Source organism: Plecotus auritus, assembly GCF_963455305.1.
Source record: "Plecotus auritus genome assembly, chromosome: 12".
NCBI lineage: Eukaryota > Metazoa > Chordata > Mammalia > Chiroptera > Vespertilionidae > Plecotus > Plecotus auritus.
In genome coordinates, this window is record NC_137778.1 from 17805811 (window position 1) to 17832787 (window position 26977).

Genomic DNA, 26977 nt, shown 5'->3' on the forward strand with positions numbered 1-26977 from the left:
CTGGATTGTGAGAGGGATGTCCGACTGCCTGTTTAGGCCCGATCCCGGTTGGAGGGGTCCCAGGGCGGGACACACCGCCCCAGCCGCTCCAGGCCTCTGGGCAGCTTGGGAAGGCAGAGAGGAGGCTCCGAGCCAGAGCAAAGGCGGAAAGGCGGCTCTGGCCGGAGCGAAGGTGGTGCCGGCAGCCAGGCGAAGGAAGGCCCATTCTTGCACGAGTCTTTGTACATCAGGCCTCTAGTCAGTAATAACTTCTTTCGGGTATAAAGATAAGGAAAATCAGCTAGAAGTATATGATTTTTCCTTTCCCTAAAAAACAAAATGAAGTTGAAAGCAAGCACTCACCTGAACATATAGTTCCCTCAGTTCATACTGAAATTTCTTGGGATCTGTGGTAACTGTCACTGGGCCAATTTCTGCGAAGATAAAAATGACATGGGTAAATAAATTGCAATTAACAGCATAAAAGACTTTCATGCATTGTCTTTGCAAATGTCTTTTCACTTGCAGTACATTATTTATTACTACAAAATAATGTGCAAAATTACAGCTATTTCTTCATTTATAGCTACCAATAAATAACTTATAGTTTGTATTAAATTATGCATACCTAAAAGAGTGATAGTTTGTATTAAATTATGCATACCTAAAAGAGTGGGTTTTTAGGCTTGCAAAAGGCAAATGAGCAGTCAAAAACGTCACAAGACAAAGAGTCAGGAGACTCCAGTTTCAGTCCCTTTTTACTCTCACGGGTCAGGAAATGTTTACTGAACACCTATGTTGTTGTTGGATTTTAAGTGAATCACTATTTATGCTATGATTCAGTTTCCTTAACGATATACTGTAAATGTGTCTGCAGCTTTTCTGGAAGTCCAAACCCATTTCAAATAAAAAGCTGAACACTAAACAACAACAACAAAATAAGAACCAATACCCTTCAATACCTATTCCACAGGGTTATTAAGAACTTGCAGAAGCAAAGATATGAGGACATTAAAAGTTCAGGAACATGTTCCTCTCACTTTCTTCCCCATGGCCGGGGTTCATGTCCGTCATTGCCACCATTCTCCTGAGCTGGCTGTGACCACCATGACTACCTGCTGCCACTCTCCTGACTGCCCTGATGTATTGCAAACATCATGCTTCAAGTAAGAGCAGGTGGCGGCCACAGCATTTGCTGGAAAAACAGGAACAGAGTTCGAAGAAGAGAAGGAACCCAGGTACCAGTGTGGCTTGAGTTAGCAATATTATTTTAGGATACAGCATGTCTATACTAACATTTTAATCTCTTTTTAAGATAAAAATCAACCTTTAAAATAGACAAGTCGAAAGTGGCCCTTACAGGTATTAAAGATTTTCCCCAGGAAATACCCATATATTTGAACAATTCATATGAGTATCATATGCAGAGGCATACCAGCTTAAATTCCCAGGGTAGATTAAAAAATGTTTTTCTATTACATCTAATGAATATATTACAAAACTGTAATATGTAACTACAGTACAAAATTATAAAAACACTTAACATTTAGTTTTTACAAGACATTTTCTAGCTTCCAAGGGACACGGTTAGAAAAGGATTTTGTGACTTCAAAGGGTAACCATTAATTAGCCAGGCTTTCTATAATGAGCTCAATGTAATACAAAAACAGGCTGTAGGATTGTAGAAGCAAAAGAAGCGAATTGGAAAAGAAGCACAATTTGTCCACCATACCCTATGTAATTTTTTTCTTAAGAAATTACACGCAAAAAAAGTGCCTCCATCCTTCACACAGATGAGACACCTTGCAGTATGCAAAAGGAATGGAGAGGAGATTGGAGGAGCGGTGAAAATGCAAACATCTACATTCCACGCAGAGCGGAGCAGTCGTTAGCTGTGCAAAAGTCACGTCCTGAGTATATGGAAAATCGGCGAAGCCTACTCCCTCAAGACTAAACAAAGGCATACTTTGCAAAGGAATGCCAAACAGTGAAGAACATGCCAGGCAGTTACACTGACATGGAAATTGTCAGCAGCAGTGTTAAGCCAAGCTCCCATGTTCCGACATGGCATAATACTGAAATAATTCTGGAATTCAAAACTCAAGCAGTAGAAAGGAATACAAAATATGCTAGAAAAAAACACACACAATTACAGAACAATGAAAAGTGCATACATGCAAGAACATTCCCTTAAATAACAATTTTTAAAAATAGCCCTGGATGTATGCCTGGTTCTTCAAGAATGGAAACCAAGAAATGCTAGCAGAGTAAGAGGACCGATTAGCCTTCATTCAGTTTTCCAGAGACTCCAATATCCACCTGTGTTCAACAAAGATAGGAAATCTCTCCTGCAGCTCATTAATAAACATTTTTTTGCAAACCACATAGACAGCTGAGATAAATCTTTTATCAGTTATGAGAAATACTCAGGAGAGGTAAAGACTTGTGGAGCTGCCATATCCTTCCAGCTGGAAGTGTCCTTTCCAACTCTTTTGAATTGAATGATATGACTACTTGGCAGAATCGGCCCTCCTCCCTTCAGGACTTGCTTCCATCCCAGTCTTTGTCTTCTCTTAGCAGAGCCCTGTGCCAGTCCTGTCATGAGCTACTTCCCCTTCTCTTCCTTTTTGCTCATGTTGGTTTCATCCCCTGCCAAGCCTTTGATGACATTCAGCAGGTACAACTTTGTCCTCCCTTCCTGCCTGAACATGGTCCTCTGTTGCTTACAGAATTAAAGGAGAACTCTCCAACGCATTCCAGGCCCTCTCTTCTCCTAATCCAATCTTCCAAATTCGTCAACACCCTTGACTTAGCATGAAGCTACTGTGCTTCCTCACCACCCCCGTGACCGCCCCCACCGTCTTTCATCTGCCCATACACCTCTCATTCTAGAAAGCCTCATTTAAGTTCTATCCCCTTGACGGTGTTGCCTTTTCTCCAATTTGCTTTAATGTTGTTTTGATAGTATATGTATAATAAATACATGGGAAGAAGGAAGGTGTGTAACATTTAGCAGAATGTAGAGATCATTTCCACTTCATTCGATTAATTTCACCTTGTTGTTTATAAAGAAAACACACCAAATAACAATAAAACAACTATCCATCTCCAAATAGAATCATCAAAATAGAAGAGGCGTAAAAGATCACCTGGTTCAATTCTCTTTTCTACAGAATAAGAAAACGTGAGGTCCAGAGAAGAGGAAACTGAAAATTGTTGGCGGCGAAGAAAGAGGTTAAGATATCTGAAAACATTTCTACACTGCGTAACCTGCACAGCTGACTAACATTTCCTGTTTCCCAAGATCTCCATTATGTCAATGACCATATCACCGCTTACTTTCTCCTCCTGTCCTCTGGACCATGGGCAGGACAGGCCACGGGTCCAGATGCCTAATATGATGCACACAACATCCAGAATTCTTTTTTGTCACATGTCTGGACATTATCTTTAACAGATAAAAAATATCCCTCTTGCCTAGTAGATACTATAATTAAACACACAAACAAACCTCACTGGAAAATTCCTTCTACAATCTATTTAGCGAACATATATTGAGCATCAAGTATATGTGGTTGCCACTGGTAACAAGGATGAACAAACATGAACCCTGCCCTCAAGCCCTGATGGTCTGGTGCAGAAGATAAAACTGTAAATATGTAATCACAGTACAGTGTAGCAAGTGCAGAAACATAAGTATGGATAAAGTAGGGTGGGCGCACTAAGTCCTATAAAGAATGTTTTCTTTTTTTGCTGTTTTGTTTTATTTTTTTAATATATTTTATTGATTTTTTACAGAGAGGAAGGGAGAGGGAGAGTTAGAAACATCGATGAGAGAGTAACATCGATCAGCTGCCTCCTGCACACCTCCTACTGGGGATGTGCCCGCAACCAAGGTACATGCCCTTGACCGGAATCGAACCCGGGACCCTTCAGTCCACAGGCTGACGCTTTATCCACTGAGCCAAACCGGTTAGGGCTTGTTTTGTTTTAGAAAGAAACAAGGGAGAGTTCAAAGAGGAGATGAAAATTCAGGATTTCAAATGAAAGAAAACAAGTTCTTTATCATGCTAATTTCTTTTTAAATTCTACATACCAGGTTTACAAGGTAATCCTATATTCTATCAAATTACTGTTATTACCTAAAACGATATTTGCAAGTATTTTTTTACAATTCACAATACTTGGTAGCATAGAGGGACTCCCTCTGAGCCTCACAACAACCTCATGAAAAAGGCAGAACAGATAAAGTTCATAAACAATTGAAGGTTAGGTGATAACCTAAAGCCACCCAGTCCCTTTGAGGGCTAGCACAGGACCCTGTGCCTGTGGCCTGGGGGCATCTACCCCATTAGACTAGGTGATACCACAACTGCCAATGCTTTTGTGTCTCCCTCACTTGACTGTCAGTGGAAGATGAATGGTCTCCATGTACCTACAGTAGGTTCTGTATCAATAAATGTGTCAAGATGGAAAGCAGGGAGACAAGGGAAAAAAAACAATGGAGGTTAAACCCAGATCTTTTTTTTCATTACACCATGGAGCCTCCATGCTACTACTGAAGACCATGTTACGTAATCACCGAGTCGCCAACCAACACTTTTCCGTTCCCTCGGTTAACCAAGGTGCTTTGTTCTTTAATCAGGTTATTGATGTAGGTAATCAACAGACAATTTTGCACATACAGCAAATCTTTCAAACAAAAGAAACATTAAGGTAACATGTGTTATTACAAATATGAGAAATGCCTTGCTCTTCAGAAGACCACTTTTTTAAAGAAATATATTTTTATTGATTTCAGAGAGGGAGAGAGAGAAAGAAACATCAATGATGAGAGAGAATTAACTGGCTGCCTCCTGCACGACTCCCACTGGGGATCGAGACCACAACCTGGGCACGTACCCTGACCAGGAATGGAACCGTGACCTCCTGGTTCATAGGTCAATGCTCAACCACTGAGCCACACTAGCCGGGCCAGAAAACCACTTTCGATTAAAAACAATAACTGAAACTCTAAGGAAGTCTTTCCTCTTTTCATTAATTTGTAATTAATGAAACTAAGGAAGCCTTTCCTTTTTTACATTAAGTTTGTTATTGCCCATTTCCTAGCGATTTATCAGATGCTTGAATTTCTTTCCAGCATCTCAGCCATTGTTCTCTTAATCTGAGCTGCTGGATTGTATTTGAGAAAATAATGGAAAGAAATTCACAAGGTCATACAGTCTTTTCTTTCACTGCTTCACTTGGCAAGATCGATATCCACTTGCTCATTTCCTTTTTCCTTTCCATGAACAGACTTCTGCCCCTTACAGTTTTTCTTCACTCAAAGTGGTTCCTTGATAATATGAGGAAGATTTATTGCTATTTGTGGGGCTCTAAGCACTGTGTGTGAATGATTTTATAGCAGTGTCCAAATGTTCTTCGTTGTTGTTTTTTAAAATATGTATTTTTGGTCTTATATTGATAGTTACACATGTATACATGAGAAGTTAAAACAAGACCCCCCTATGCTGCATTATATACTAACCAATTATATTGTAAAACATAGAAGAAGCAAAGAAATATATAAATCACAGGGCCCACCATGATGGAAATTTAAATATAGTTGAAATCTTACAAAATATCAAGCTATGAAAAGTTTAAGAATCTAATCTAGTCTCTGAGAATAGCCAGGTGACAAGAGGTAGAGGGACAGCAAGTTTCCTCAGTGTCCGGAGAGGACAGAGAGACCCTGAGCTCTTGGGAAGCAACACTGTAGAGGCATCAAGGAGATGAAGTATGACTGGAACTTACTGGTTCACAGAGGGTGACATCACAGCACAACAATTCCAGACATTGGGACATGGCCCGCTCAGAAGTCCCTTCAATGAGCTAAATCTTAACAAGTTCCACTTCCTAAAACTCCTACTCCCAGTCAATTAAATTAACACAAATCAATTACGATGTTTTTTATGTGCAAAGCTGCTAGTATAAACACACACATTCAAAGCATTAACGTTATCTAAATGAAAATTGAAAAATCCTATTTCCTGCTTTGGGGTGCTACAGAAAATCAGATAAATAACTATCTTTACTTTTACTGTTTTCAATTTAATCTACAATATACACGTCCAGATTTCTCTATCTCCACTCAATTATAATGTTGCTGTCCAGCACCATTTTTAAACGATCTGCATCTAATCCACAAAAACAGAACTGTTTCCTGACTTCGAGCTGGGCTGATGCCAAATATATTTCAGGACTCATTTAATTGAGTGCATTCCTACACACATTAAACAGGTAATTTTCAAGACCACTTACAGGCCCTTAATGATTGTTTTGACATGAAGTGATGAATTTGGTGTGCTTTATAAAATCCAGGTCAATGATGAATTCATGCGTAGCCTGTTGGCTAATAGTGATTAAATAGCATTCTGCTCCACCATCCAAAGAGATTATTCATTTAACAATGAGTTGTGTGATAACCTGAAACAGATGCAATTTAACAAGACTGCAGATGACAGATGTACAATGAGTGCAAGTCATTCCGCTTGGACTGCTGAACAGGATTTGGAAAAAGCATGGACACAAATTCAGCAATGTTACACAGTTGTTTAGAACAGGAAGCAAAGGAGAATGCCTTCGTAACTGACACAGGACTTTTAGGTACATGGAGTAGGATGTTATTGCTTAGACTGGCCTTTGGCCAGGGCTGCAGCCAGCACTCTCGCAAAAACAGCCGTGGGATTGTTAATGGCTGTACTTTTATATACAAAATAGTATTTTAACATCAAAATATATCTATGCACTGATGAGGTATCCTCAGAGAGATACGAAAACATCATAGTTTAAGTCATGCTATTTAATAAAATTGAATTAACAGTCTTTCCAATGTGTTCAAGGTACCCTGAGAGCAAACCAGAAGAAAATTGACACTCTGTACAAGAACATTTTTAAATTTAAATAATGATATTATTATATAAACATATGTTTTAAATTTTAAGAAAACGTTAGAATTCACTGCAAAGTTTTCATTGTTCTCTTAAGCAATTCTTGAATGGTCTTCCAAATAAATCTAGACATCAGTGAGGGATGAAGAAAAAAAGAATTATGAAAGGAGAGTTAAAATGTTGTTGAAGAAGAAAAAAAAATATGTTTGCAAACCCTTAGAAAAGAATCATTAATATTGTGGAAGTTTCCGCACGTTAGGAGAATAGACTTAACTTCAGCCCTGATTGTTTCCACAGCTAGACAAATGTATGCAGTCCTCTGACCATGCTTACAGGGAAAATACAATTCAGTGTTTCAAAACCACATTTATGAAGTAAATACTTTACTTTTTAAAATATGGGAATTGGAGACACTGTTAAAAATATAATAGATGCTATTGTGTATGTGTGTGTGTGTGTGTGTGTGTGTGTGTGTGTGTGTGTGTGTGTGTGTGATAATATATGGAGGGTTTCCCCTAAATACTTGCATTCATTCATTCAACAAACAGGCAATATATCGTTAAGGTTAGTTCACGTTGGCAGGAGAAGCTCAAGCAAGCAAATGCACTGAAACAGAGTCATACATATCTAGGTGTGTCTTACCAATTAAAGGGCTGTCTGCACAGACTTCTGACCACTGCAGTAGCACAAGGCCCTGCTCTCAAAGGGCCCTTGCCCTGGGGCTTAATGCTTTGCAGTCGCTGTCTTGAAATAAGTTTATATTTGTATCTGTGTTTTGTAAGTGACGGTCCATGGGATGGTGGAACGTGCACTCTGAGCTTGGCGATTTGGCTCCTGTGTGGTCCTGCCTCTCACCAGCTTCTGGGGACAGGTTCTCAGTCACCTGTTCTCCTACCCCAGATAACCCGGGTCCCACCCAGCAGCCCCGTGTCTGCTTCTGTCACCATCCACCATCCGCCCTGGCAGGGACCTGGATGTGAGGGTGGAGCTGCTGAGATGAGGAAGCCAGAGCACCGGCCAAGGCCAGAGGCCAAGTCTCAGCCCTCAGCCAGGCCAAGCCTTTCCGCAACTCCTAATCCAGATACCAAGCACGCCCGGCACGGAGGTTTAAGATCCCCAGGGGGGTCGCCTACCTGCCAAGGGGTAAGGCAGCGGGGCCATGGGAAGAGGAAATGTCTGGCTCAGCTTCACCAGATTCCCGTCCAGGTAGAGCACAGTGCTTTGGTCCCGCGCCTGGCGGGAACCCTGCAGCCCACCTGGCCAGAGGCCGAGCTCAGCTGCATCCCAGACCAAAGACCTCAGAGGCCACGGTGGGCCACAGTGGGTCCGCACTTGGTCCACAGGCATCCTGGTGCCCACGGGTACTCCCTCACAGGCACCATACCATCCTCGGGGGATCTTATCCTCCTTGCAACACTGTGGCTTAAAACCATCAGCCTGGACCATTTTATTTTGTGAAATGCCAGTTCTAAATGCAACTATCAGAGCATTTAACTCACAGAGATTTACCCAAATCACACAATTCATACTTCATGTGTGATGCCAGACGGTGCTCAGCTGTCCAGAAGAGACCCACACACCAGGGTCACAAAGGCTGAAAGAGGAACTGCTCACTTACAACCCCAGCAGCAGTGTAAATGCCCCAGGTTTAACATGACGTTGAATTACGTAGCACTGCTTATTGAAAAGCGTAAGAGATTTTTTTTAATGAAAAAAAACACAACATGGTTATATAAAGAACGCTAAATATTAAAATAGATGTATTCTGGCAAGTTAATTTATGGATATATGACAAACCTCAAAAATAATTATTTCTTGCTTGTGTATGTTTTAAAATACTTAGCAACAATATACTTAAATTTATTTTGAACCGGACATGGGCAATTTATATCAATGAAAACTGACAAGACAGAAAAGGTCATTACAAACACCAGTAACTAAGAGGATAGAATTGGTGGTATACAAATAAGTATGTCATAAATAGAAAAGAATGAACAATCTATAGACACACTGTATCTGAAGACAAGGAATATAAAACAGGATTATTTAATTTAAAATATTTAACTTCAATTCATATTTTACAGTATTGAATCAAAGAAGCTCCAAAAGGATTAAAAGGTTCAATATAATCATTACAGTTATCTAACTGAATCTAAATTAGAATATAGGACACATATATAGAAGAATAACGCCCTCCTTTTTAATGTAATAGAGAAAGCACAAGGGAAAATCCTGACAGGTATAAATATATACAATCAAATGAAAATATAAAAATCAAATTAAAATAAAGCCATATTTGGCAATATCTGTCATCAATTGAAGCAGATTAAAATCTTTACTATCCAAAGAGATCATTCCATTTATTTAAAAAAATACATAAATTACCAATCAGTAGATGAAAGGAAAATTCATTGAAGTAAGGATAGCAAAGAAAAGAGACCAGGAGCAAATATTCATCTCTAGTTAGAATGAAAGAGATGCAGACTACAGCAAATTTGAAGTGCCTTACAAGACAGAACACAATTTATTAAAGATTATCACTCAAGCCGGAATCATAATAAACCTGGAATATTTATACTGTTGCTAAGGTGATAAGGGGTTGCCACTTTTGTGAATTTACCATAGTTATGGGTATTACGGTTGTGAGTCCTAAAATTATATTGTGATAAAGTCATTGCCTCCTTTGTTATAATTCACTGAAAATAAAAAGACATTGCTATTACTAGTATACCAATAAATAATGTCAAAGTAGAGATATGACTAAAAGCATATGATTCTCTAAATAATATTAGACAACAACTAAACTATTATTCCATGTATACACACCAGTAAAAGTTTATCATTTAATAGTAAATGAAAAGGCAAGACAGAATTGTATATACCCTTTGTTGTAACTATCTACAAAGACAGATATGCATAAGAACAAATTCTAAAAGGTCACACCAGGTTAAAAATTAATATTTAGAATAGGTGGAGTAGGCAGAGTACTTTTTTTCTTCAAATTTTTTAAATTATTGTACTTATACTTTAAGACGAGAGGAATTTCTCTTAGTCACATACAAGCTTGAGGTTTGCTCTTGAATTTTGGCTGCGTGGGTTTTTAATTGGTTTTCAATGGCCACTAGGAAAGGCACAAAAGTACGTAGGCAAGATAACCAGGAAATCGTTGATTTGAGACATCATCTGTTGATGCTGTGAGGTGAAACATTCTAGGTATTTAGGAGGTAATCAAAACAGTCATTATCTGGATACGGTGTTCATTTTCAATCCTCTCACTTCAAGCTTTCATCTTTCTTTTAAGTGCACAACTCTGGCAATGTCATCTTCCTACCGTTAGTCTTTATTGAACATACAAAGGATTCCTTTTGACTGAATGAAAGAAAACACTCTTCAGATGCGTAACACTGAAGGTCAACCACAGTCAAACATGTGGGTTCCCTTCTGCTTGTTATTGATGTTTATTTTCTCTACGTACTCTTGCAATGATGTGTGTCTGTTCACACACACAAGTGTATCTGCCTTGCTTTTTTCTCTTCATAGAAGAAATACTGGAAGCACGAAATACCCAGTATGACGGTAAGTATTGAACACAAACTGGAATCATCATTTCAATGAACATTCATTTTGAATTTAAACACATCTCCTAAAATGAATAAGTTCAGAGGAATCACCTAGTTGGGGACTAAAAGTCTCCCAGATTTGGAAGTTACCAAAGTCTCTTCAAGGTCCATGAAGTTAATTACTTGGTTCCAGTGTCAATCTTCTCCAAGGCATTTTTAACCCAAGACACATCGTACCCGCACCTGGTCATGGAAAGCATCCACGTAAGAGCCATCCCACTCCCTCTCCCCCCAAGTCACCCAAGCGCAGCTGCACTTGCAAGGCAAGGCCTGTGTGTCCCCACAGACACCAGGAGGTGGTGGCGCATAGCCAACACTTTCCCCAAACTGCAGACAAGCAGCGAGAGGCACTCTGCGTTTCTCGGGTATCACCGTCGTCAGTCCTTTTATCTCCACCGGGTTTCAACACCCCTGCTCCAAGTTCCCAGGCTTCTCCGCTTCACTCTGAAGAACATTCCAGTTAGCTGATTATATCAAGCCTTCCCTGAAAACCTGAACTCCCAAAGGCAGCGGTGCTTTCTCTGCTGTACAATCTGTACTCAAACCAAAAGGCCATAATTAACAGGTGTTGCACAGGCATCCCTGAATAACAATGAGCAGGGACACTGAAAGGGCAATATTTCCAAGCGAAGTTCCCAACCAGACGGACTAACGGTTCTCGGATTAGCGAGGCTCCAGACCCCACCAGCAAAGCTGCGGAGCAGAGAGGAAGAGTGGCATTTGCTGTGGAGTTGTTCACTCACATGGCCCGCATTTACCAAATGTTTGACTGAAGAGGCAAGTCCATGCTTTGGTTAAGAGTTCGGGCATGGTAATCAAAACTCCTTGGTTGAGAATCAAGGCGCTGCCACGTATCGGTGTTTTGCTTTTCATTTCTGTCCGGTTCCTTAACCTCAATGATTCCGTTTCCTCACCTATAACATGGGGATAATAATCATACTTACACCACAGAGCTGTCCTGAAAGTTTAATGAGGACAGCATGCTGCTACTGCCAGCAACTTTCAGGGCAATGTCAAGAGCATTAAACAAGGGCAATGTTAAAGGAAAATATGTATCTATTACAATACAAGGAGCAACTTACCTCTGAGAGCTTAGAAAAAAATCATGCTTTTCTTGTGCCTATCACTTAAGATAATATAATGAAATTGAATTTCCATCCCTAAAAGGCACTAGAAAATAAGGTACATTCTTAAGCCATGCCGTCTAAAAAAAAAAAAATTTACATTTTTACCTTGTATAAGATGGAAAAGTCAGTTTGTGTTTATGGGAGTTTTTAATTTTAGATAACTAAACTCTACTTATTTGCTGTTGGAAATAATCCTATATAATAAAAGGCTAATATGCAAATTGTCCCCTCAACCGGGAATTTGACCAGGGGGTGGGGCCAGCTGGCCAACCACCGGAAGCCCCTCCCCCCAGCCAGCCAGATCCCTTCATGCATGAATTCATGCATAGGGCCTCTAGTAGAACATAATTTCCTATAATTGTCATTAAATTAGAGCTCAGAATTCGAAGTTACATAATAACACATTTCATAACTATGCTTAATCTTTAATTCCCACTTTTTTGATACTTAAAAATATTAATACCCAAACAAGACTGAGATAAAAAGAGCATTTACCAAAAAGAGAAAGTAGGTCTCTGATTCAGGATTGCTAATTAACATTAAATAAGAAATTGCTACTATCAAGGTATATTTTCTATATATAATATCTGTTCCCAAAGTAATCTAGAAAAATGCCCACCTCTACACCTGTATTTATATTTTTTCTTATATAAGAGGCTGTTTTTCCCCTTATCAAACTTTTCTTTAAGATTTAATTCAGGCCCCCAACTTTGTTGGAACACCTTCCTGAATTTCTCAACCCTTAGAAATGACTCCTCTGAATTCTTTTAATGACACGTCTTTACTGTTTACTTGGTATTGACTAGATGTGATCAGCATCCCCCAGAAGGGCCTCCAATGATATTCACACCCTTGTGTAATTCCCTGTCCTTGACCATGGGCTGAACCTAATTGACTGGCTTCTAATGAAGAGAATAGGGCAAAAGTGATGGGATGTCTCGATGGAGATTAGGTTACAAAGAGACCATAGCTTCTGTCCTGCATGCTCTCTCTTTCTCTGCTGGAAATTACCCATGGGGGCTACCCTGTTATCCTACAGAGAGGTCCACATGGCACAGGATGAGGGCAGCCTCTGACCAGCAGCCAGCAAGGCCTCGAAGCCCTCAGCCCAACACCCACGTGAGTGACCAGGTGAACTCTTCAACAGTCAAGCTGGGCAATGACCGCAGACCCAGTCAGAACCTTGATTATAAACTGTGCGAGACTCCGAGTCAGAGGACCCAGCTAAGTTGTGTTGGGATCCCTGACTCACAAAGATTGTGATGTAATCAGTGTCTGTTGTGCTGCAACACTAAGTTTGGAATAATTTTTTATGCAGCAGTAGCTACATTCATTTAACTGCTTATTCAGTTTTCTGAGCTAGATTATAACTGCTCTGAGGACAGCAACCCTGACGTTTTGAATCTCCATCGCTTGGACAGGGACCCTCACTGTTGGATGATGGTGAAGTTACAGAAATACTTAGACAACAATTCTGAACAAAATAAACACAAGATTTCTTTAAAGTACTTACTATTGTAATTTATAAAGGAAATAAAGTCAGTCCCTATCTTTAAGAAGCTATAGTTTAATTTGCAAAACAGAAAAAATATAAACATATGTATGCATATATGTGTGTGATCATAATAAGTAAATGCCCACCACAGAAACACATGGACACATACAAGACCAACTTTAGAAGGGGTGAAAATGTAAGGAATAAAAAAGGAAATTAAAAGGGTGATGTCTGGAGAAGTCGTAAAACATTAGTATGGCTATCTAAAAAATATTTAAGAAAAGAAAATAATATATAAAATAATATAAAGAAAGCAATATAAATTTCTTAAAACAATTATGGCATCTAGTCCTAAAAAATTAGAGAACTTCTGAAGTCATTCACACATTATCTCTAATTTTGCCTATTAATTTCATTATGATAATTAAATCAATAAAGTCAAAGAGACAGATTAACTGAAGAAAATTCAAAGCAAATTAAAATGAATTTAAGACTTTCACACAGTTATTAATGACGCATACACTCTGCCAAAGAACAGACTGACAAAAATTTTAAGATCTCTTCTGGCAAACACTCTTCTTCTAGCACTTCTTAATTCAACAGATAATTATTACATCCCTACTGGGTATCATGCCCCATGCTTGAAGCCGGCCCCTGAAAGCCTAATGAGATAGCTCACATGGTAGCTTACTTGCTATGGGAATTTACATGACTTCTTTTTAATTCTGTAAGTCTGCTATACGAAAGCTGGAGATGCTTGGCACAGGTCGTAAGGACGAATGTTTAGAAGGCATTTATCTGAAGACGGGATCGAGCAGACTAGAATAGAATAGATTCCTAAGTGCCTTCCTTATGTCTGGCAGCATGATGTTTGGCACAGGGAACCACCTGTGAAGGAGACCGGCATGATCCCTTTCCTCATGGAATTCACAGCCTTGAAGAGAAAAACGGAGACTAAAACAAGTCATCAAGCAAAGAGAGAAAAAAAAACACGGTTAGAACGGGTGCTGTGATGGAAATAGCAGGAAGCAGGCTATTGAGACAGATAATGGGGAAGGGGCTGCTTAATATTATAACATCCATGGAAGGCCTCTCTTCATTTCCTTTGTGTCAAATGAATGTCCACAATCTCTGTCCATTTTTATATCGGGCTGCTGGATTTTTCTGTCAATGTTCAGAAGTTCTCCATATGTTAGGTAAATTAAGTTTTGTCTGTGATAAGACTTGCAAAAAGTTTTCTCTAGTTTGATGTTCCTTCTAGCTATTCTGGCCATGCAGAAATAGTAAAATTTACTTTTTTCTTATGGTTCCTGTTGTGTTTTTTTATGGTAGCTGGAAAAGCTTTTTTCATGCAGAAGTTACATAGAATTGCCTCATGATGTCTCCTCATAGTTTTATAGTTTATGTTTCACATTTACATATACGATCCATTTGAAGTTTCTGCTGGTGTAAACTATGAAGTATGGATCCTTTTTTTTTTTTTTTCCCAAATGGCTACCCTGTGGGCTCATCATTATTTATTGAAAAATCCTTTTTTCCCCATTCATATTACTTGCCACTAGAGTTCATGTATGTATTCTGTAGTCGTTTCAATTAATCTTTCCCTTCATGCCCTACAAGTATCTTAATATCTGAGGCATAATATGCTTTATTTAATCTCTGGTGGGGCTAATTCCACATTATTAGTCCCTCCTAGAGAAAGTTTTCTGGCTTTTGTGCCAATATATTTTTTTTTATCAACTTCAGATTAGCCTACTTAGGTCCAAAAATATCCTGTAGGTATTTTAGTGGATGTCACATAAATTGATAGAATGAGTTAGGAGAAATTAACAAGATGCTGAGGTTTCCATGGTATTTCAATTATTGAAGTGTTTGGGAACATTAGAAGCCTTTTAAATTGGGGTCTTTCTTTCACTATGTCTTATAAATCACTGTAACTCTGTATAGAAGAGCTATTGATTTTTTATATTAATTTTTTCTTTCATAGCTCTTTGGAATATTTTTACTCTATAAGGCTTTTCAGCTGATTCTTTTGGTTTCTTAATTATACAATCAGATCAACTCCAAATATTTTTCTATTTTTCTATCTCTAATTTTTTTTCTGGTCTAATTGAATTGGTTTAGTACTCCAGAACAATGTTAAATAATAAAGGTGATAATGAACTTCATTATCTGTTTCTGAAAATAGCAAGAATATTCTAGTGTTTCCCCACTGAATATGACACTGGATTTGGGATTGAAATAGATATATTTTATCAGGTTAAGACAATATCTATCTATTCCCAATAGTATTAGAGGTTGTTCTTTTTGTTAAGTAAAGTGTGAACATTAATTTGTGCTGCCTTTTCACATGTATGAACTAAATCATGTACTTTCTTCTTTAAATGTAATGTTAATAGATTTCTTTTCATGGAACCATTATGTCCCCCAAATAAGCCCCCTTTATCAAGATGTCTTATTCTTTTAATGTGTACTAGATTCTGTCTGTCAACATTTTATTTAGGATTTTTGCATACTTATTTGCGTGGACATGAATAATCTAATGTTTTCTTTTAAGTTCAATCTTTATTAAATTTTGATGTCAATATCATGCTCACATAATTTTAAAAATTGTTAAATTTCCATTTCCTGTTCTCTGGAACAGTTTAAATACCATTGACATTATCAGGTTTTTAGAGTTTTGGTAGAATTCCCTTATGATATATCATCAGGGCCTCGATTTCTCTGCAAAACTCCCTCGCCCTGTTAATTTGTTAATTTGTCTGTTTGCATGTTCTATATATTTTGAAGTCTTTTCATAAATTATCCCTCTCTAGAAATTTAACCAGTTTTTCAAGTACTCACCTAGGGTTTAGAAAACAAAATTTCTTATAACTTAAATTTCCAGACATTTTTCCTATTATTGCACTACCTTTTTAAAATTTTCATTAGCTAATATTTTATTTTTCCCAAAGAAGTACATAATTAATTCATTTCTGCTTTTATGATTCATAATAATCTCATTTTGCTTTGGATAGACTGATTTTATTGTTTTCTCCTAACTTCCTAATTTACTACTCAAATATAAAATTTATATTTTTTCTTCTGGGAGTTGTTTTATGCATATACTATAGATTCTGATATGCTGTGTTTTTATTACATTTATTTTCTAGACTAACAATTTTAGTTTTGATTTCCTCTTTGACATGATTTTGAGAGAAAAATTTTAATTTTGATGAATTATTTTAAATTTTCTTCTCTTATAACTAATTTCTAGTTTTATTGTGTTTGGATTAGTACATTTTTCCTTGTGATACTGTAAATGTTTGGTTTCTGTTAATAATCCACGATCACTTGGATCACTTGAGAAAATGTATCCTCTGTTTTCAGGAAACATAGTGTTACATATAAATTAGATCCATCTTATTATGTTAACGACATCTTATATATTTACATATTTTTGTCCACTTGATTTGTCACGAATTATGGAAGAAAATTAAGGTCTGTCACTCTAAATTGCTCCTATTTTTTTTCTACCTATAAGTATTTGTTTTGTCACATGATTTCCATTTCCTCTATTAGTGACTCCAGTGATATGCATGCTTGATTTCCTTTGTCTTCTATAGTTACTATTCTCTCTCTAATCAAGCATGTCAAACTCGCGGCCCACAGGCCGCAATGAATATTTTTGCAGCCCAGCCAATATAATGGTATGTAAGAAATGTTTTAATAAGAATTTCGTAACTTAATTTTTACAATGTCCTGTTATACATAATTATTAATAACAAACTACAATGTTCACTAATGACTGATTACCATAATGGTGTTGCATCCATTTCCCTTATGCACCTTACACGCAGGCGCACCATTTCTCTCCACTAATACCAGCAGCGAATATTTTAGCAGCCGATGGCCACGTCATTAGCTTGGACTGACTTGTTTGGTGAGCACAACAGGAAATATTTCAATTTCGGAGAACAAGAAAAAGAGGTTTATTTGCATTAGGCTTATTAATTTGTGCAGTTATTCCGTGTCTGGTAAATTAATGTTCAAGAAAAAATATTAATTTTTATTACAATGTTCTATTATTTTATGTTAACGATTACTCATTTATTTCAGCCCTTTGTATTCAGCATGTCTCTATTGAAATAAACCTACATTTCTATGAAAATTGAAGTGTTTTCTTTTTCGCGGCCCACATAAACTTAAACCTTGTTTATTTGGCCCTTGTTAGCCTTTGAATTTGACATGCTTGCTCTAATCCTTTTGAACTGTTAAAATTTGTTTCATTTTGCTCTTTCCTCACAGCCATCCTTACAGGGGTCCTCAAACTTTTTAAACAGGGGGCCAGTTCACTGTCCCTCAGACGGTTGGAGGGCCGGACTATAGTTTAAAAAAAAACAACTATGAACAAATTCCTATGCGCACTGCAGGGCCGGGACAAGTCGGCTGCTAAGCAGGACAGGCAGCAGCACCCAGCGGGCCGGATAAATGTCCTCGGCGGGCCGCATGTGGCCCGCGGACCATAGTTTGAGGACCCCTGCTTTAGAACTTTGCTATATTTTCAGCAGTATTTAATCTTGTGCATTTTCCTGTCCAATTTTCCAATTTTACTTTTATTTCTGTGGTCTTATTTTTTCTCTTCTGTTTCTTTCTTGAGCCTCTCTGCTGTCTGGCTACCAAATCTTTTCTGAATTCCTGACCTTCATAGAGACATTTATTTCTTTAATGTTTTGTGTTGCTTTACTTTTAAATTTATGGCACACTCTGTTCAACCACCATTTTTATCTCTTTTTCAGTCACATGGATTTCTTCTTTCTCATAAACTCTCTCTGCCTAGCTTTTGTTTCTCCCCTACATTTACTCATTTTTTCCTTGTGATTCTTTTTTTAAAGATCTTGGGTTGTTTCTTTTTTCTATCACAATGTTGAAACTGGTACTTTTTTTTCCTTTACCAGCAGCTGTTTGTTGGAGGTTCATGCGGGGAAGCACCCAGGGACATGTTCCAGGATAATAGCACTTTTTCTCATGATAAATGACTTTGTTTGTATGTTTATTTCTTCAGCCAATGGATATAGTAGTGGCTGCAGTTTTCTTAACTCACTTTTTCCTCCTCCACTGCAACAGACTGGCCATTTGCTGGAAGTATGGTTTGTGTTCTTTTGTGTGTTTGTTTCTATTTTGTTCCTTTCATGTTTGGGAAAGAATGAAGATCACAGGTTCAGCAAAGATAGCCCCAAGTTTAACATAATATAATCATATAAAATAGTTTGATGATATATTTATTAATACATTATTTTGAAGCCAAGATTTTATCAATTATAAAAATTAAAGCCTATATTTTTGGTTTCTACTTATAAAGAAGAAATTTGGCTTTTTTTATAGTTTAAATCTTTTTTTTAAAGATTTTTAATTTGATTTTTTTTTTTTAGAGAGAGAGAGTAAGGGAGAGGGAGATAGAGAAACATCGACATGAAAGCAGAACATCGATTGGCTGCCTCCTGCACGCCCAAAATCCAGGCATGTGCCCTAACCAGAGAATGGAATCAGCAACCTTTTAGCGCCGGGGGCAATGTCCAACCAACCGAGGCACACTGGCCAGAGCTAAATCTCTTTTTAAAATTGCAGTTTGCATTCAGTTATTACTGCAGCATTATTTACAATAGCCAAGATATGGAAGCAACCTAAGTGCCCATCAACAGACGACTGGATAAAAAAGTTAGGGTACATATATACAATGGAATATTATTCAGCCATAAAAAAAAATAATGAAATCTTACCATTTGCAATAGCATGGAAGGACCTACAGGGTATTATGTAAAGTGAAATGAGTCAGACGGAGACAAATACCATATGGTTTCACTAATATCTGGAATCTAAAGAGCAAAATAAATGAACAAACAAAACAGAAACAGACTCATAGACACAGAAAACAAGACTGCCGGTTATCAGAAGGCAGGGAGGTTGGGGGCCGGGTGAAAAACATGTAGTTACAGAACAGTCACGGAATTAAAGCACAGCAGAGGAAATATAGTCAATAATATTGTCCTAACTATGTACAGTGCCAGGTGGACACTGGAACCATCAGGAGAGCCACTTGGTAAAGTATATGATTGTCTAACCCCTATGCTGTACACCAGGGCTGTGTTTGGTGTGGTAGCCCATTCTTTTCACTAAGAACCGCAATGGGTCTGCGAAAGTCTGCCCTCTACTAGTGCAACCAATCTGTTCTGTTATAAAGATGGAGTTCAGGCGCTGCACCTCAGTGTACCTCTCATCTTCAAAACTAGTCTTCTTAGCCCTAACTGGTTTGGCTCAGTGGATAGAGCATTGCCCTGCGGACTGAAGGGTCCCAGGTTCGATTCCGGTCCAGGGCATGTACCTTGGTTGCGGGCACATCCCCAGTAGGGGGTGTGCAGGAGGCAGCTGATCAATGTTTCTAACTCTCCCTCTCCCTTCCTCTCTGTAAAAAAATCAATAAAATATATATTTTTTAAAAAAACTAGTCCTCTTAGTGCAGAGGCTGCTTCCAGTATCCACTCCTGTCCATTTCCACATCCTGCCACACGCTCTCCACAGCTGTGGGCAGAAATTCCTTTTGGGGGGTAATCTGGGGCTTTAGCGGTCTCTCACTCTCACCAAAAATGGTTGTTTACATTTTTGTTTCTCATGACCTTGTTTTGGATAATTTCTAGGAAGAGAATGGGATAATGTGACTTGAAACAACCACGTTCGAATCGAGGTCGTATCCTAAATTCTTTAATTTTGAGTCTTAACATTTGAACATTCTCAAAATCCACATGTTTTATATGTTTAGGAATTGAGTTGGAAGTACTAGGAAATAATAATAGCCATCTGCTTTTCGTCTGGCACTGCGCATCGATTTTATTGTGCGCTCCTCGAAACAGCCCTGCTAGTGAGGTACTCTTATCTTCATGTGACAAATGGAGAGCAGAGCCCAGATTGCAACCTGGAGCTATCCGACTCGACAGCCCGCATTCTTCACTCCAAACCACACTCACATCAGTTCCCATTCACCCAAAGTCATTTTCAAATGTTTAATTGTTGCAAAAACAAAGGAATTCCTGATTGATTAGATTCTGGCACCGTTGCTGTGTTTTGGAATCTAAATTTCTTCAGTCTCCTCCAAATACTTTTTTAAACCACTGGTTACATATAGTAGAAAACATGTTAGCACAGAAATGGTTGCATGATATTGAACAAGGACTGGATGGACTTCCTACACTATAAAACCACAAAGCCCAACATAACACAACCAATATGCTGTTTGGTTCTGTCCCCTAAGCAACTGACCAAACACTAGGGTAAACGGGCCTGCCAATGGATTTGACAAAGATTAAGAATGTTGACACACCCCCTACCTAAAATATAAACGCTGAGTAAACACAACATAAACAACAAACAAGCGAGAATTCAAGTGACAAACCACTGAAGAATAAGATGATAAATGGTTCATTTTGGGCAGAATTGACATAATAATTTCATGAATATTTTAAACTGGCTATATGTATCAAAACTCCAGACATCCAATATCTCAAACACAGTTACAGACAGAAATCGGCAATTGCTACCACACTTTTCTTGCCATTCAAAACAAAGTAAGCAATGCACAAATCTGGCCTATTTTAAAATAAAGTTTTATGTACAAATTTTAATGGATATCCTCTAACAAGGGTACTGAAGAAAGGCACAATAGAAGAACATTTCAAACATTTTAACACTGCATGTCAAGGCAAGACCTCTGTTTTTATACTGGTTCTATATCATTAGCGAAAAGTTACTTAACTCTCTAAGCTTCAGTGCCTTTGCGTAGAGACTTGGAAATACCTCTCCTAAGTGGTTCTATGTGGCTAATAGTTGTGTGAACAGCTAGTTTCTAAGATATAGTAGATGCTCGGTAAGTACCTACTGAATCTGAGTAACATTAAAAACGATTTCCTGTTTCTCCTTTCTGTTGCATTAAGATATAATAAAACGGTAATAAATGCCTAGTCAGACTTTTTCTCAAGGATACATTAGCCTATAGGTATATTAATACTCCATTTCTTTCTTTCTCAATCGTTGGCCACATATAGAAGTAAGAGTTAACTTTAGAATGGACTCAAAGTTTCCTGTACCACTTTAGGTGTTAGGGGTGTTTTTTTGTTGTTGTTGTTGTTTTTTAAATATATTTTATTGATTTTTTACAGAGAGGAAGGGAGAGGAACAGAGAGTTAGAAACATCGATGAGAGAGAAACATCGATCAGCTGCCTCCTGCACATTCCCTGTCGGGTATGTGCCCACAACCAAGGTATGTGCCCTTGACTGGAATCGAACCCGGGACCCTTGAGTCCGCAGGCCGATGCTCTATCCACTGAGCCAAACTGGTTAAGGCTGTTGTTGTTTTTTTAAAAAAATAGGTCAAGTGCTCTGATGGAATAAAAAGTTGGAACCTTGGCCAATGTGGCTCAGTAGTTCGATTCCGGGTCAGGGCACATGCCCGGGTTGCGGGCTCAATCCCTAATGTGGGGTGTGCAGGAGGCAGCCAATCAATGATTTTCTCTCATCACTGATGTTTCTATCTCTCCCTTTCCCTTCCTCTCTGAAATCAATCCTATCTACTAAAGACAGAATATGCAAATTGACTGTAACTCCACGACAAAGATGGTGGCGCCCACAGCCAATAAGGAGGGAATATGCAAATTGACGTGACAAGGCTAGAGGTGGAAGGTGGCTCCGGGCCGAAGCGAAGGCGGTGCTGGCAGCCAGGGGAAGGAAGGCCTATTCTTGCATGAATCTTCGTGCATCAGGCCTCTAGTAAAAATATAAAATAAAAAAAGTTTGAAAAATATAGGCTGCGGAATAAAACAAACGTGAATGCCAGTTGTGGCTCTGGGGCTTACTAGCTATAACAAGTTATTTAATAAACCTCCCCAGAGTTGCTGAGAGAAGTAAGCCAGCAGAAGCATACAGCCCAGCATGCAGGACACATGAATTCATGTTGATATTGTTGTCATCACAGTCTCAGAGTGAGGACAGAACATTTTACATCTAATCCCATTTCTACCAAAGATATGCTGGCGCTTCCCCCCTAGAATGTTGCTGATGGTGATTCAAACAAACAAAAAAAACAAACAAAAACCTACTTGCTGTTAGTTCCAAAGTGTTCAGATACGTTTGAAAGAAAAAAAAAAAAAAGAAAAAAATAGTAGCCTGGTAGTAAAGTAATAAGAACATAACAACACACTTGGCTGCACTGTGAACCTTGGTAATTTAATTTCTTCTTTCTAGAAGTCTGGATTGTTTTAATTAAATTGAAAATGCAGTTTCTTGTTTCAGTTTTAGTTCTTAATTTAGGAAGAGAAAGAAATCAGGAAAGACACACAGGTCCTTCGGGGTTGCTTATTTTTCCAGAACAGGATATTTTACTTCGGTTCTATCTTCTGGCTTTCGGACAGGGGAACTACCCAATGGACCTGACTCGGATTCCGCTGAAACCACAAAACCAGGAGATGGCGCCTGGGAAGTTCATGACCAACTTCAGTCACACATAAGCCCTTTGGCCAGAAATCTGTAGTAAATTGAGGCAACATCAAACTTGTGGTCAATTAAGGCAAGAGAACAACAACAACGAAACACCCATGAATGGGCAGAGCTATGAAATGAGCATCAAACATCATGTGCACTTTTCCTTACATTTCTAAGAGCATGTCATGTGTTAACGCGGTGCCTCCTCGCACACCTGTTTCCCATGTTTGCCTCAGAGAGGCTGTGGATCGAGGGGGAACGTGAACTGCCTTTTTCCATAAAATGATACGTCTCATGACAAGAGTACATTGTTCCCGGGGAATTACAATATCTAATCAAATATTCTCTTTCAAGGGGAAAAGTCCTTTAGTTTCCAATAGAAGATAATGAAACACACAAAGATCCATTTGTAATATTTTAAACACTGTTTTGGAATAGGTTAAATTGCTTGTGATGTTTGTGTAGGGGGGAAGGTGAAATATAAAGCAAAATATCCCATACAACACAGCCTCCATTCGCAACAAAAAGAAAAGGAAGATCAGTAAAAGGCGGGGAAAGGAAGAAAGGAGTCAAAAGAAATACACCAAAATTTAACAGTGAGATTGTTAGAATTTTGCTGATTTTGTTTTTCTTTATACTTGTTATAGGGTTTCCAAGTTTTCAACGAGGAACGTCAGTTGCTTTCGTAAGCAAACAAACCAAAAAATCCTGAAACTGACGTACTCTCTGTCAAACAGGGTATTTCCTGTCCACTACTCGGGTGTTTTCTGTCAAGAAAAACATTGCCCATTTTTTAAATTATGAAAACCTAGATGAGGAAGTCCATATCGTTAGCTACAATATTATTTATTTTGGATGCATTAACTCCTGTTGGGCACCCAATATGCCACTGAATCTCACTGAAACCGATTCAACAACAGACTAATTTCTGACGCTAGCCAAAGAGATATCTATTTTTAAAAACCTGATCTGTTAGTTCAAAACACGTATGGGCTTCAAGAAAGCACTCCTGGCTATTGTAATGGACTCAGTGAACTACACTGATGTAACTGTGTGAGGAAGGGCTTCATTTCACTTACAGTGAACCCTGTCGGGTCCTTTGTGTTAATAAGAGAATGCGGACCCCGCAGACAAGAGCCAGAACACCCAGCTTTGACAAGGTTGGGGCTCCTGGTTGATTGCAGGAAATCAGCAGGTACTAGTGTCACATCCCAGAGCAGGGCCCACTACCTCTCATCCTTCCAGAATCAACTCGGCCTGCCCAGCAACTTCCCCAGTGCCCAGCCTTCTCCTTGGCTTTCCTGAGACCCCGAGTTGGCCAAGCACAAGGGGACCGTGCGCAGGTTCTGCTGCTAAGACTATTCCTCGGCTCAGAAGGTTAGGATTTGGTAAGACTGGCCCCTTCGCTCTCAGCAAAGTCAATAGAGCTGAGCCAGTCTGGGCGGAAATGGAGCTGCTCCACACACGCGCGCGCACACACACACACACACACACACAGAGTATAAATGTCATCAGACTCTTACACATCTGGTACATGAATTACATTAGAGAGTTCGTTGGTTTGCAGGAGTTATATGTATCAATTCTGAGGAAACCAATTGCCCAGTGTTGTCTGAAACTCAGTAGGGGTTACAGTAAACTACCCTCAAACTTGGTTGTCCATTCGTTTTTATGAATACGCAACTGAATGAATCTCCTGAACCCTCCTACCCATAAGAAAATCCATTACCCTTAGATCAAACATATGTCAAAACCCAAGGACATGCAGCTACGATAAATTTAAAAAGAGAAAAGAAAGCGTGGCGCTAACTTCGGAATTCCCCACACCGTATACACCTTTAGTTAAATGCTGCACATCCTTCACATTGGTGGTCTCTACCGTGAGGCACACACATCCCAAAATATTTACATGCAAGAAATATCTACTCATATTTATGTATCTCAATCCCTTATAGTTTTCTGGCTTTAAGTTAACATAACTTGTGAGAATAATAGTGCGTGCATGTAATTTATGAGCTAATATATATAACATTAGTTATACTGGTATACTCCACATTTTTATCAATAAGGGTGTTTGATTTTTTTGAAAATTTGATGATCAGAACTGGCAAGGAACATGTCTATATAAAAAAAAAGTCTATACATAAAAATCAGTGTGTTAATATCAGCCTGAGCAATCCTATCTAATAAAAGAATAATATGCAAATTGACCGTCACTCCAACACACAAGATGGCTGCCCCCATGTGGTCCAAGATGACTGCCCCCATGTGGACACAAGATGGCTGCCACAAGATGGCCAGCAGGGGAGGGCAGTTGGGAAGGACCAGGCCTGCAAGGGAGGGCAGTTGGGGGCGATCAAGCCTGCAGGGAAGGGCAGTTAGGGGTGATCGGGCCAGCAAAGGAGGGAAGTTGGGGGCGACTGGGCCTGCAGGGAAGGGCTGTTGGGGGGGACCAGGCCTGTAGAGGAGAGCAGTTAGGGGTGACCAGGCCTGCAGGGGAGGGCAGTTAGGGGCAAACAGGCTGGCAGGGGAGCAGTTAGGCATCAATCAGGCTGGCAGGGGAGTGGTTAGGGGGTGATCAGGCTGGCAGGCAGAAGTGGTTAGGGGCAATCAGGAAGGCAGGCAGTTGGGAGCCAGCAGTCCTGGATTGTGAAAGGGATGTCCGACTGCCCGTTTAGGCCCGATCCTACTGTCACTCCAGGTAGGATCGGGCCTAAACGGGCAGTCAGACATCCCTTGAGGGGTCCCAGATTGGAGAGGGTGCAGGCTGGGCTGAGGGACACACACCCCCATGCACGAATTTCGTGCACCGGCCATCTAGTATTTTTATACAGATCCATGCAGTCGACGGTCAATTCCACTTACAGTTTATTGCAAGTACTTCACAACCAGAAAATATTGCTGCACAGCATCCAAATAGTATATTCTATCCATACTGTTCCCCACTCAGGATTCTTTGATGAGTCAAAGGCATGTGGCTAATGACCTGCAGCTAGATTGATTTTAATCATAATAATCTGCTAAATCCTAAAACTGCAAAGAACAACATGTATATGATTAACTATATTTTTCAGACTATATTGCAGAATTTACTATTTGTAGCCTTCTTCGAATCAAAGAAAACAACTTTAATTTCCAAGACAGTGATTCTCCCAAAAACTGAGGCCACTGGACAGTAAATCTTTCTCTTCTGATTAGTTTGATCTAGACCTGTTGCTGATCTGTTCTACAAACTAAGAATATCCATTATTTGGGGCTGTCTCAGCTTCATAATTTTACGTCCCAGTTTAAAGGAACTGAATGAAGAATGCCTTGGGTTGTAAAGTGAATACAGCAAAATTCAATCCCAACTAGCATGGCCCGATTAGTTGAATCACCCTTGTGTAACAAAAACAATGCTACTGGTGAGGTGGTGTTAGAGGAGGCTAATCTCATTTGGGATCCGTGCCCCAAACCAACTGTGTGTCTTGGAGAATAAGAACTAAGTAAACCTCAGCAATTACATCAACACTTTCCCCTGCTGACAGTTTCCAATCAAACGCAAATAGCTTACACATACTTGCAAGCCTACTGGCAGTAATTCCTGTACCCCACTGGCCCCGTTATCATGCTTCATTGTGCTTTTATTCCTTTCTGCTGCTTCCTTTATCTACTTCCTGCTCCTTCTCGGGAGTTTCTATCTCTTCTCCTGTGCCTTGCTGAACCTTTGAGAGGCCGTGATAAATAGGTTGCACGGCACGATGCATTGTTAGTAAAAGGGAAATAAAACAACATTTCAGAATCTTGGTTGGGTTTTATAATACTGTTTTGTTGATTATTCCATTGTGATTGCATCAGTGCTTCAATGTAATCCCTTGATTTGTTTGATATTTCTCTTATTTTTTATTTTTTTATATATATATTTTATTGATATTTTACAGAGAGGAAGGGAGAGGGATAGAGAGCTAGAAACATCGATGAGAGAGAAACATTGATCAGCTGCCTCCTGCACACCTCCCACTGGGGATGTGCCCGCAACCAAGGTACATGCCCTTGACCAGAATCGAACCCGGGACCCTTCAGTCCGCAGGCCGACGCTCTATCCACTGAGCCAAACCGGTTTCAGCATATTTCTCTTATTTTTTAAATATTTGGGGAAATGTCTGCTAAGATTGATTCTCCGATTCTTTTCCAACAGCAAAAGAAGAAGGTATTTTTTATTTTAAAAAATATATTTCTATTGATTTCAGACAGGAAGGGAGAGGGATAGAGAGATCGAAGCATCAATGATGAGAGAGAATCACTGATCGGCTGCCTCCAGCAGGATTGGGGATTGAGCC

At 39.1% G+C, this 26977-nt stretch overlaps 1 protein-coding gene across 1 annotated transcript in view; it reads right to left on the reverse strand.

The window, feature by feature from the left end:
- Window positions 1-26977, reverse strand: part of HMCN1 (hemicentin 1) — a gene marked incomplete at its 5' end in the record, with an annotated part of 394143 nt that overhangs the window by 292244 nt on the left and 74922 nt on the right. Inside the window, one exon of the mRNA XM_080648250.1 lies at window positions 343-413. Coding sequence (XP_080504376.1) covers window positions 343-413 — 71 coding nt within the window. The remainder of the gene's footprint in view (window positions 1-342; window positions 414-26977) is intronic.